Raw genomic sequence first — 13,166 nt, 5'->3', positions numbered from 1 at the left:
TAAGCACATAAAAATATGTTCATCATCATTAGCCAGTAGAGAGATGCAACGTAAGACCACAAAGATATGGCTCCACACCGATCAGAATGGCTAAAACAAAAAATAGTGATGGCAGCGAGGATGTAGGAAAAAACTGGATCACTTATACATTGCTAGTGGGAATATAAAATGGGACAGCCATTCTGGAAAAGAATACGGCAGTTTCTTAATTTAAAACAAAAGCAAAAACCCTAAACAGGCACTTACCATATGACCCAGCAATTGTGCCCTTGGGCTTCTATACCAGAGAAATGAAAACTTACGTTCACTCAAAAACCAGGACAGGAATCTTCACAGTGGCCGTATTCATAATAGCCAAAGATAGGAAACAACCCAAATACCCTCCAACATGAGTGATTAAACAAACTGAGGCATATCCATCCCATGGAATGCTACTCAGCAATCAAAAAAACAAACACCTGTAACAACCAGCATGGATCTCAAGAGAATGATGTTGAGGGACTTCCCTGGTGGTCCAGTGGGTGACTCCATGCCCCCCAATGCAAGGGCTCCAGGTTCATTCCCTGGTCGAGGAACTAGATCCCACATGCATGCCGCAACTACGAGTCCACATGCCACAACTAAAAGGTCCCACATGCTGCAGTGAAGATTCCACGTGCCGCAGTGAAGACCCGGCGCAGCCATAATAAATAAATAAATATTTTTTAAAAAATAAAATTTCTTCATCCATAAAAAAAAGAGAGAGAATGATGCTGAGTTGAAAAAAGCCAATCTCAGAAGGTTACATAGTATATGATTCCAATTACTATACAACACCCCTGACATGACAAAGTAATACAGATGGAGAACAGATGAATGGTTGCCAGGTATTAGGAAGGCAGGAGGGAGGGGATGGGTGTGGCTATATAAGGTTAGCTTGAAGCATCCTCGTGATGAATGCTCTGTATCTGGACTGTGGCAGTCATAGGAATGGACATGTGATAAAATTGCATAGAATGAGGGAATTCCCTGGCGGTCCAGTGGTTAGGACTCCGGTCTTCCACTGCCAGGGGCCCAGGTTTGATCCCTTGTCAGGGAACTAAGATCCCATAAGCCGGCTATATGGCCAATTAAATAAATAAAATTGTAAAAATTGCATAGAACTAAATACACACACACACGAGTGATTATAAAACTAAGCATTTTGAATAAGGTGGGGGGATTGTATCAATGTCAATATCCTTGTTGTGATCTGGACCGTTGCTGTGCAAGATGTCACCACTGGGGGAAACTGGGTGAAGCAGTATGGAATCTCTCTTTTTATTTCTTAAACTGCACAGGAATCTACAATTATCTGTAAATAAAAAAGCTGGGGCTTCCCTGGTGGCACAGTGGTTAAGAATCCACCTGCCAACGCAGAGGACATGTTCGAGCCCTGGTCTGGGAAGATCCCACAGGCTGCGGAGCAACTAAGCCCGCACACCACAACTACTGAGCCAGAGTGCCACAACTACTGAAGCTTGCATGCCTAGAGCCCATGCTCTGCAACAAGAGAAGCCACCGCAATGAGAAGCCCGTGCGCCACAATGAAGAGTATCCCTGCTCGCTGCAACTAGAGAAAGGCCGCATGCAGCAATGAAGACCCAATGCAGCCAAAAATAAATAAATAAATAAATAAAATTTATGGAAAAAACCGAAACAAACGCTGGAGAGGGTCTGGAGAAGAGGAAACCCTCCTACCCTGTTGGTAGGAACGTAAATTGGTGCAGTCACTATGGAAAACAGTATGGAGAGTCCTCAAAAAACTAAAAATAGAGTTACCAAATGATCCAGCAATTCTACTCCTGGGCATATATCCGGACAAAACTCTAATTTGAAAAATACATGCACTCCAGTGTTCATAGTAGCACTATTTACAATAGTCAAGACATGGAAACAACCTAAATGTTCATCAGCAGATGAATGGATAAAGAAGATGTGGTGTACATATATACAGTGGAATACTACTCAGCCATAAAAAAGAATGAAATAATGCCATTTGCAGCAACACGGATGAACGTAGAGATTATCACACTAAGTGAAATAAGTCAGAAAGGGAAAGACAAATACCATATGATATCACATATATGTGGGATCTAAAATATGACACAAATGAACTTATCCAAGAAACAGAAACAGACCCACAGATATAGAGAACAGACTTATGGTTGCCAAAGGGGAGGGGGGTAGGGGAGGGATGGATTGGAAGTTTGGGATTAGCAGATGCAAACAATTATATATAGAATGGATAAACAACAAAGTCCTACTTTGTTCCCCTACCACAGGGAACTATATTCAATATCCTGTGATAAACCATAATGGAAAAGAGTATGAAAAAGTATACATATATATGTACAACTGAATCATATATAACTGAATCACTTTGCTGTGCAGAAAAATTAACACAACAGTATAAATCAATTATACCTCAATAAAAAGTTTTTTTAAATAGTGTTACTCTACAAAAAGAAAATACATTTCCTTACATGAAAAAACAAATTATTTAAAAAGGAAAAATAAGACGCTTGGAAGCAAAGAGGACAAGACGCTCGTGTTTGTTATTTCCAGTTGGCGGACGCATGAGTATTTGTAATATTACTCTGGGTACTTTTCTCTATTACCACTCCCGGCAGTGCTGTTTTAAAGATTAAATTAGATACCGTAAGTAGAGTACTCAGGACAGTGTCTGACCCACTGTAATTGCGCAAGCTATGTCACCTCCTCCCCTACCCCCCATCCTCCAAATGCAGATTCTGGGTCCCTCCAAGCTGGTTTCCACAGGGTAGTGCTGATGGCCCCTCTGCTTTATCTCCCTAACCAGGCTGGGGGCTCCGTGAGACAAGGCTAGGGTAGCCAGCAATGGGAGTGGACCATCAAAGGGCTGGAACATAGTAGGACCTCAGCACCTTGCCAGGGAGTGAATGCCTGCCCCCCAAGGACCTGGCAAACAGTGGGTGTCCAATAATTACTCATTTGAACAGACATCTGAGCACACAGCCACATTAGTGAGGCCCCATCCCACCCATCCAGGAAGAGGTTTGACCAGACATGGGGCACCGAGGGGCAAATTATTGGCCAAGAGACCCACGTCCTGTTCACTGCACCCCAATTTAGATTGGGAGTTCAAGCCTCCTCCAGACCGGGCAGAAGATGCTCCCCTCCCTGCAGCCCCCTCTCTCTCCCTCTCCGGGTGGATTCTCCAGGCCTCAGGCAGGCAATGGAATGTTGTGTCGTTGGTTGCCCGGGCGACCGAGGCTGGCTGGGTGGCTGCCTTCCGGGAATACTGAGCGTGTAAACCCTCCATCAGAACCCTCCAGGGCCTCCTCTAGGCTAGTGCAAACTCCAGAAAGAAAGCAAGCCTGGGGCAATTGCCAGGAGAATGGCAGTGCCCTGGGAGAAATATTTCCGACTGGCCTTGCAAGAGAAACTGTCTACGTGAGTGGCGTGGGGTGGCAGGGGGTGCTGAAAGGAGGGCAGGAGCAGGTGGGAAGATCCCTCCCTTCCCCCTACCCCTGGGTTCTGGCTTCCTCGGGCAGTTCTTGGTGGGGGATTATTGCCCCCACTTCATAGAGGAAGAAACTGAAGCTCCGAAGGAAATGGCAATTTCCTCAAGGTCTCACGGGTAGTTAGGGCAGAGCTGGGTCAAAGGCCCAGGTCTCTAACCTGTTCTCGATCCCCATCCCTAGTTGATATCCAGCTGAGATTATATCATTTGATCCAAGGTGGGAAGGAATTACTCTTCGAGCTCTTGCCCCCTCTCACTGCAAACTGCATTTTAAAGGAAGAGTGGAGGAAGCTTGTCCGGTGCCTGCCTTGTTTCAGCAGTGTGGCCGGGGGTCCCATCTTCAGTCTCAGAATCAGTAAAATGGGAGGGTTTCCCCTGGACCAGAGCTGGGAGAGCCTTGCCTAGTGGAATGGCAGTGCATCCCTTCTGCTCCCTACAGGGCCGACCCTGCGGAGCTGTGTCCAGCCCCTCCTCTCCCCTGTGAGCCTGGCTCCAGATCCCAGCCTCCCCCTGGATCCTTCCCGCAGAGGTCAATAGGCAGCTCAGTCTCAACTTGGCCTTAGCGAAGAGCTGATCTCCCTGCTTCCCACTCAGCCCGCTATCAGCAACAACCTTCCAGCATCTAGGTTCCCCTTCGACTCCTTTCTCCCCCTCTCGTCACCCCATCAGCTCTGCTCTCCAGTGGTATCCAGAACCGCCCCCTCCTTACCTCTCTACTGCACCCACCCAGATCAGAGCCCCATCCTCTCCGCATTATCCTGTGACCCGTCCCTGGTCCCCTGCAGCTGCCCTGCCCCTCCTGTTGTTCTTGCTCCCCACAGGAGCCAGAGGGGATTCCCTCCTCTGCTCCAAACCCTCCCAGGCCTCCCACCTCACTCAGAGTCAAGGCCAAAGTACCCCCTCATCACGGCCCACCGCAGTCACCCTCACAACTTCCCTGATCTCAGTTCCCGTCTCTCTGCTCCTTCCTCCCCTCCAACTGCACTGGCCTCCTGGCAGCTCCTTCTACACACCAAGGTCCTTCCCTCGGGGTTTGTCATAGGCCATTCCCTCGGCCTAGAATCTGTTCCCTGCGGTATCCTCATGGCTCCCTCCCTCTTCCCCTTCAAGCTTCTGCTCAGATGTCCCCCCCACAGAGACTTTTCTATCTTCCTATTGAGAGAGTCCCTTCAGTCTGCTGAATTTTTCATCTTAGCACCTGCCATGTCCTAGCATTATTTATTATTATTTGCTAGCTTTTTTTCTGTGGTCCCCAGCAGGACGGCAGCTCCTGGAGGGCAGGGATCTGTCTGTCTTGATCAGGGCTGCATCCCCAGTGCCCAGAACAGTGCCTGGTACAGAGTAGGTGCTCGGGACAATTTGTTGAATGAATGAAAAATTCAACAGCCAGGAGGTAGCTAGTTGGGGTATGTCAGGCACCAGTGGGGAGTTTGGGGGCCCTGACTCTTGCCTCCTTCACCCTCACCTCTTCCTCGAGCCCCTCCAGGAAGATCCAGGGGCAGAATGTGGACCACGTCCCACCGCCACTGCTGCGTCTCTTGGAGAAGAGGCAGGAACTGGTGGATGCGGACCAGGGCCTTCAGGCCCAGAAGGAGGTGAGCCACTCAATGCAGTCCCTGAAACTTTTGGGGACAAAAAGTTAAAAAAAGATGGGAAGAAAAAGATGGGAAAGTGATGGAGCCAACTTATTCCTACAAGGTCTGAGACAAATCACCGTCCTGAGCCTTGGTTTCCTCGTCTGTCAAATGGGGGATCAAATGAGATCAGTGGTTTGTGCAAATAAATGTGCGTTGAGCAGCTACTGCATGCAGGGCACTGCGCTGGGATCTAGAGGTCTCACCACAGTCCCTGCCCTCATGGGCTCACAGCTTAGAGAAGGGGACAGACAAGTGTCCAGGTGGTGATGGCTGTGAGGGGGGAAGCACTGAGCAGGGGCTGTGGGAGCCCAGAGAAAGCCCCTATCTCTACACAGGGGTGGTCATGGAGGACTTCCTGGAGGAAGTGATGTCTTAGGGAATGCTGAATACCTTATCCAGCAAAGGGGGACAGGGTGAGGAGGGAGAAACAGGCAGAGGGAGCAACATATACAAAGACAGGAAGGCAAGGACAAAACACAGGTGGGTAAGAGGCTAGAAGACAGTGTCAGAGGAGAGAGGGTAAGATGAGGCCCCAAGGAAGAGCAGGGATGCTGACACGCAGGGGCTACAGGAGGGAATTTGGGCTTCATCGTGGGTGGTGAGAGCCACGGGTGGATTTGAGCAAGGGTGCAGTGACAAGATTAAGGGCAAAAGGGACTTCCCTGGTGGTCCAGTGGTTAGGACTCCGCGCTTCCACTGCAGGGGGCATGGGAACTAAGACGCTACATGCCGCAAGGCGCAGCAAAAAAAAAAAAAGAAAAGAAAAGATTAAGGGCAAAAGGTGAGCGAGGTTAAGTGTGAGCGTGAAAGCGCTGGATGACTTGAAACCCCAAACAAACACAGACACCCACTCCTTACCCCCCAGGTGTTCCAGACTATACAGGCATCCCTGAAACAGCGGTGGGAACAATTGGAACAGAAAGAGCAGGAGTTAAAGGGGTCCTTTGTCCGCTTTGAAAAATTTTTGCAGGTAGGTGGAGCCTGCTGGGGGGAGGCAGGGCAGAGGGTCACAAAGTCACAATCCTAAAGGAGCCAGACATAAACTTAAAAAGTGAGCTTACCAATACAAAAGGGAGTGGTGGGAAATACACACTACTGCCTGAAGCATTTTAAAAAGCGTGGGAGAGGAGTGGGACCAAAATCAGAGATTCTGGCTGGATTTGGCCCGTGGGCCATCTATTTGCAACCCGTGACTCAGCGTGCGAATGTTGGGGTGGAGTGGATGCGGCAAGCTCCGCAGGCTCCCAAGTCCTGGGGGTCGTCGCCTCCTCTCCATCCCTCCTTCCCAGGATGCGGAGGCCCGGCGCAGCCGCGCACTGCGGAGGGCGGCGGAGGAGCGGCAACTGGCGGGCCGCCGGGAGGCGGAGGCGCTGCAGCTTCGGGCTCAGGTGGAGGAGCTGCAGCGGGAGCGCGCGCGGCTGCAGCGCCTGCTTTGGCGCCTCGAGCCTTGCGCGCGCCTGCTGGGGCAAGTACTGGAGCAGCTGCCCGAGGTGAGCGCCCTGCAGGAGGTTTTGGTGTTCAGCGCCACGTGCAGCCCCAGGCAGCCTCAGGGACGGCTTTGGAAGTGTGCACTACTGGAGCGCTGACTGTATGCCAGGAGTCACCACTTATTGAGCACTAACTGTATGTCAGGAACACGCTTTGTTCTTGAATTCTTTCCAAGGTCCAGTGAAGTGAGTCTTGTTATTGCCAACCCCATTTTACAGATGGGCAACTGAGGCTCAGAAAGATAACTTACTCAAGGACACACAGGCAGGTGGGGAGAGGGGGAATCCAAACACTCAGTATTAGTTGAATGAAACAGTGACTTAGTATTAATCACAGGCAGTGAAGCTTAGCTAGGTTTGATGGTGGAGGTGGGGAGGGGCCGGAGTAATCACACTTCTGGGGCAGGGGCTGTGTGATGCCCCTATTTCACAGTTGGGTTGAGGAGGCGCGGGGGGTGGTAGGGCGAGGAAGGGCAGGGGGGCTGCAGTCCCGGTGAGTCCCCCTCCCGACCCCATCCCAGTTCCAAGAGGTCCCCGAGCTGGTGGCGCGCTTCGACGGCCTGGCCGACACGCAGGCGACGCTGAGGCTCACGGAGCGCCAGAGGCTCGCGGAGCTGGAGGAGGCGCGCGCGCGGCTGCGGCGGCTGCGGGACACCTGGCAGGACGAGCTGCTGCGGCAGGGCCAGCGGCGAGCGCAACTGCTGGAGCAACTGGAGGCGGCGCGGGAGCGCACGCTGCACTGGGTACCGCCGCCGGGAGGAGTTGGGCGCCCGGGACCCCAGCCTCCCACCGCCGGGAGGAGTGCCATATGGGGCAACGCTACGCTCATGGGCAGGTTTCAGGCATCGGAAAGCACTTTAGGGCGCAGGAGGCCCTTCCTATGAGAACTTGACACCCGAGTCCAGCACTCCTCTCCCTGATAGCACCTAGGGGCATCTATGACTGGTGGGAAGTGGACGCGAATGTGGTCCCAGCCCTCCTCAGGCCAGCTCACACCTTAATGGGGAAGGGGGCGGTGTTCTCCAGGAATCCAAGTGTATTCAGATCCAGAACACCGCGGCTGAGAAGACCCTGCTCCTGGGACGCACCAGGATGGCCGCACTCAACCTGTTCCAGCTAGTGTGCCAGCACCAGAGGCGGCCACCTGCCCTGGACATCGAGGACACCGAGGGGCAGCTGGAGCAGGTGAGGATCTCTCTTTATGTCACCTCCAGCCCCCTAAGGGTTGGGAACATCATGGTGTCTGAAATCCCGCCTTCTCTGGGTTAAGCATGACCCTCTGCGATCAAAGCCCAGTCTCCTAGCTCCGTGGCCGCCCGGGCCCCTGCCCGGGAGCCCTGGGTTGGTCTCGGCTCTGCTGGTCACCTGCTATGAGGTCAGAAGATCTCCTCTGGGTCTCAGTGCCCTCACTGTGCAGGAGGCCGGGGTATATACTGATGGGTACAATACAGTTATGCCAAGAGTTCTTCTGTCTCAGGATCAAAAGCACAAACGTGCCATCGATAAGAAACCAGGAGGTGGAGACTCACCTTTAATTAGTCCCTGACCCTCTGGCTCCCACACAGTCAGGCCTTGGCTTCCCTGGGAAGCGTGAGGGCAGCGTTGTACAGTGGTTTTTCTTTCTGTACGATGGCATTACAAATGTCATTGTGTACCAAGTACGCCCGGCTTTTCTATTCACTCGGGTTTGCAAGGTGGTAGAACATGTGACATGGTTTACAACAGAGGCAGGGGGTTTCTGACTTTGGACACTTCTGTTGATTCTAGTGGGTTCCCAAAGCATGGCCCCTTTGAGAAGTGGAGGAAACACCCCTGCCTTTAACCCATCCCATCCCACTCCTGTCCTGCAGCCAGAATTCCAACCAAATGCCAAGAACTGGGTCCCCAGAGCCTACCTTTGTGCCACATCCTGAGTCGGGTGGATTCGTATGTACACCACTGTTCTCTCAAGTGTTGCCCGGGTACCCCAAGGTACAAAAGACGAGTCTAGGAGGGACAGAGGCTTGATATGAAGCAACAGGCAAAAGCCAGTCCTTTTTATCTTATTTTAATAGAGCTTTATGGAGTATAATTGCTTTATTGGAGTATAATCTTTATTGGAGTATAATTGCTTTATTGGAGCATAATTGGAGTATAATTGCAATACTGTGTTAGTTTCTGTTGCACAACAAAGCGAATCAGCCATATGCATACACATGTCCCCACATCCCCTCCCTCTTGAGCCTCCCTCCCATCCTCCCTATCCCACCCTCTACGTCATCGCAAAGCACCGATTTCCCTGTGCTATGCTGCTGCTTCCCACCAGCCAACTATTTTACATTCCATAGTGTGTATATGTCGATGCTACTCTCACTTCGCCCCAGCTTCGCCCTCCCACCCCATGTCCTCAAGTTCACTTTCTATGTCTACCTCTTTATTCCTGCCTTGCAACTAGGTTCATCAGTACCATTTTTTTTTTTTAGATTCCATATATATCCATTAGCATATGGCATTTCTTTTTCTGACTTACTTCACTCTGTATGACAGACTCTAGGTCCATCCACCTCACTACAAATAACTCAATTTCGTTTTTTTTTATGGCTGAGTAATATTCCATTGTATGTATGTGCCACATCTTCTTTATCCATTCATCTGTTGATGGACATTTAGGTTGGTTCCATGTCCTGGCTATTGTAAATAGTGCTGCAGTGAACATTTTGGTACATGACTCTTTTTGAATTATGGTTTTCTCAGGGTATATGCCCAGTAGTGGGATTGCTGGGTCCTATGGTAGTTCTATTTTTAGTTTTTTAAGGAACCTCCATACTGTTTTCCATAGTGGCTGTATCAATTTACATTCCCACCAACAGTGCAGGAGGGTTCCCTTTTCACCACACCCTTTCCAGCTTTTTTTTTTTTTTTTTTTTTACCGGTACGCGGGCCTCTCACTGTTGTGGCCTCTCCCGTTGCGGAGCACAGGCTCCGGACGCGCAGGTTCAGCAGCCATGGCTCACAGGCCCAGCCGCTCCACGGCATGTGGGATCTTCCCGGACCGGGTCATGAACCCATGTCCCCTGCATCGGCAGGCGGACTCTCAACCACTGCGCCACCAGGGAAGCCCTCCAGCATTTATTGTTTCTAGATTTTTTGATAATGGCTATTCTGACTGGCATGAGGGGGTATCTCATTGTAGTTTTGATTTGCATTTCTCTAATAATTAGTGATGCTGAGCATCTTTTCATGTATGTCTTCCTTGGTGAAATGTCTATTCAGGTCTTCTGCCCATTTTTTAACTGGATTGTTTGTGTTTTTGATATTGCTCCATATGTTGTTTGTATATTTTGGAGATTAATCCTTTGTCTATTGTTTCATTTGCAAATATTTTCTCCCATTCTGAGGATTGTCTTTTTGTCTTGTTTATGGTTTCCTTTGCTGTGCAAAAGCTCTTAAGTTTAATTAAGTCCCATTTGTTTATTTTTGTTTTTATTTCCGTTACTCTAGGAGGTGGGTCAAAAAGATCTTGCTGCGGTTTATGTCAAAGAGTGTTTTTCCTATGTTTTCCTCTAAGAGTTTTATAGTGTCTGGTCTTACATTTAAGTCTCTAATCCATTTGGAGTTTATTTTTGTTTATGGTGTTAGGTAGTGTTCTAATTTCATTCTTTTACATGTAGCTGTCCAAGTTTTCCCAGCACCACTTATCGAAGAAGCTGTCTTTTCTCCACTGTATGTTCTTGTAATTTGTCATAAATTAGGTGGCCATATGTGCGTGGATTTATCTCTGGGCGTTCTATCCTGTACCATTGATCTATATTTCTGTTTTTGTGCCAGTACCATACTGTCTTGATTACTGTAGCTTTGTGGTATAGTTTGAAGTTGGGGAGCCTGATTCCTCCAACTCCATTTTCCTTTCCCAAGAGTGCTTTGGCTATTCGGGGTCTTTTGTGTTTCCATACGAATTGTAAAATTTTTTGTTCTAATTCTGTGAAGGATGTCATTGGTAGTTTGCTAGGGATTGCATTGAATCTGTAGATTGCTTTGGGCAGTATAGCCATTTTCACAATATTGATTCTTCCAATCCAAGAACATGGTGTATTTCTCCATCTGTTTATATCATCTTTGATTTCTTTCATCAGTGTTTTATAGTTTTCTGAGTACAAGTCTTTCACCTCCTTCGGCAGGTTTATTCCTAGGTATTTTATTCTTTTTGTTGCAATGGTAAATGGGAATGTTTCCTTAACTTCTTTCTGATTTTTCGTTTTTGGTGTATGGGAATGCCAGAGATTTCTGTGCATTAATTTTGTGTTCTGCAACCTTACCAAATTCATTGATTAGCTCTAGTAGTTTTCTGGTGGCATCTTTAGGATTTTCTATGTATAGTAACATGTCATCGGCAAACTGACAGTTTTACTTCTTCTTTCCCAATTTGTATTCCTTTTATTTCTTTTTCTTCTCTGATTGCTGTGAATAGGACTTCAAAAACTATGTTGAATAAGAGTGGTGAGAGTGGACAGCCTTGTCTTGTTCCTGATCTTAGTGGAAATGCTTTTTCACCATTGAGTACGATGCTTGCTGTGGGTTTGTCATATATGGCCTTCATTATGTTGAGGTAGGTTCCCTCTATGCCCACTTTCTGGAGAGTTTTTATCATAAATGGGTGTTGAATTTTGTCAGAAGCTTTTTCTGTGTCTATTGAGAGGATCATTTGGTTTTTATTCCTTAATTTGTTAATGTGGTGTATCACATTGATTGGTGTATATTGAAGAATCCTTGCATCCCTGGGATAAATCCCTCTTGATCACGGTGTATGATCCTTTCAATGTGCTGTTGGATTCTGTTTGCTAGTATTTTGTTCAGGATTTTTGCGTCTGTGTTCATCAGTGATATTGGTCTATAATTTTTTTTGTGATATCTTTTTCTGGTTTTGGTATCAGAGTGATGGAAAGCCAGTGCTTTTTGAACCAACCATCTGATCTTACCAAGGAGAAAGGTTCAATGGCGGCGGGGAGGCAGCAACTATGCCTTTAGCCTCATAATACTCCCTGGTCTCCAGGGCCTGGGGGCTCACACCCTGTGTGGGTAATGGTAGCTGCCAGAATTGAGTAACCAGGCTTCATTTTCATTGTGTTATTTTTCCAGTTACCCCTTACTTACGGCAAGGAGTAATTTAATCTCTTTCCACTTTTGGTAGAGATAGAGTTTCCTTGTCAGATGTTTATGTCAGTGACAAATGTGAAGGAAGAGCCCAAGGATAAGTTTGCATCAAGTTCTAGGTCTTGGCAGTGGATCCGTGGGTGTTCACTAAGTTTGTACCAATAAATAGGTTAATTAAAATAAAGGAGGGTGCCCCATGGAGAAGATAAGAGTAGGTCATATACCAGTGAACACGACTAATCCAATTAAAAGGAATAAAAATTGATGCAAGTGAAAATACTAATTCAACTATAATGCAGGTGATAGCCATCTAGAAAACTGAAGGTGCCCGCGAATCAACTGTTTGGGAAGCTTGGACTGAGGCTTCAAAAACCCAGAATGGGGGCTTCCCTGGTGGCGCAGTGGTTGGGAGTCCGCCTGCCGATGCAGGGGACACGGGTTCGTGCCCTGGTCCAGGAAGATCCCACATGCCGTGGAGAGGCTGGGCCCATGAGCCATGGCCACTGAGCCTGCGCGTCCGGAGCCTGTGCTCCGCGACAGGAGAGGCCGCAACAGTGAGAGGCCCACGTACCGCCAAAAAAAACAAAAACAAAAAAACAAAAAAACCAGAATGGTTTAGGCCAGGTTCACTGCCCCAGGGAACCACCATCATTGCTGTCTAATAAGGGTCTCTATCCCCCACCCCTGCTTTGCAGCCTCTGGGGTTTTGAGGGGGGGTGGGTACTGGACACTCAAGAGGCTGGGATTTGACTCTGGCTGTGTTGGAACCCCCAGGTGAAGCTCTTCATCCTGGACCTCTCCGCCATGCTGGCCAGCCTCCATCAGGCCAAGCCCGCCGTCCCCGTCTCCTGACCCTGACCCAGGTGAGCAGTGGGGGAGGGGCCCCCAGGAGGTACACAATTCCTGCGGGGTACAGGCTGGGTGGCTCTCACCAGAAAGACAGGAGGGCTGTGCCCGCTCAGATTGCAGTGGGGTGGGCATGAGGAGCACACAGCAAATACTAAATGAATGTGGGCTACATGGAGGGCACCAATCCCACATCCACCATGGGACCTGGGACCTGGTCCTCCCACCCAGGGCAGATGGGGGATTTTTTTCCTCTTAATAAATTTATTTACTTATTTATTTCTGGCTGCATTGGGTCTTTGTTGCTGCACAGGCTTTCTCTAGTTGTGGCGAGCAGGGGCTACTCTTCATTGCGGTATGCAGGCTTCTCATTGCAGTGGCTTCTCTTGTTGTGGAGCACGGGCTCTAGGTGCACGAGCTTCAGTAGTTGTGGCTCACGGGCTCTAGAGCCCAGGCTCAGTAGCTGTGGCACACAGGCTCAGTTGCTCTGCGGCATGTGGGATCTTCCTGGACCAGGGATCAAACCCATGTCCCCTGCATTGG

The 13,166-nt window shown here is 49.0% G+C and overlaps 1 protein-coding gene across 1 annotated transcript; it reads left to right on the top strand.

Annotated features, from left to right (window-relative positions):
- Positions 1-3,397: 3,397 nt before the first annotated feature.
- CFAP73 (cilia and flagella associated protein 73) lies at positions 3,398-12,629 on the top strand (the record flags this gene model as incomplete). Its single annotated transcript, XM_079942988.1, has 7 exons — positions 3,398-3,453; positions 5,010-5,118; positions 6,026-6,130; positions 6,450-6,650; positions 7,169-7,390; positions 7,674-7,832; positions 12,552-12,629. 7 exons carry the CDS (start codon positions 3,398-3,400, stop codon positions 12,627-12,629), a joined length of 930 nt encoding a protein of 309 aa, XP_079799114.1.
- Positions 12,630-13,166: the final 537 nt, after the last annotated feature.

Source organism: Stenella coeruleoalba (assembly GCF_951394435.1).
Source record: "Stenella coeruleoalba genome assembly, chromosome: 14".
Classification (NCBI taxonomy): domain Eukaryota; kingdom Metazoa; phylum Chordata; class Mammalia; order Artiodactyla; family Delphinidae; genus Stenella; species Stenella coeruleoalba.
The sequence above is the reverse complement of the archived record's forward strand: the minus strand, read 5'-3'. Positions and strand labels throughout refer to the sequence as shown.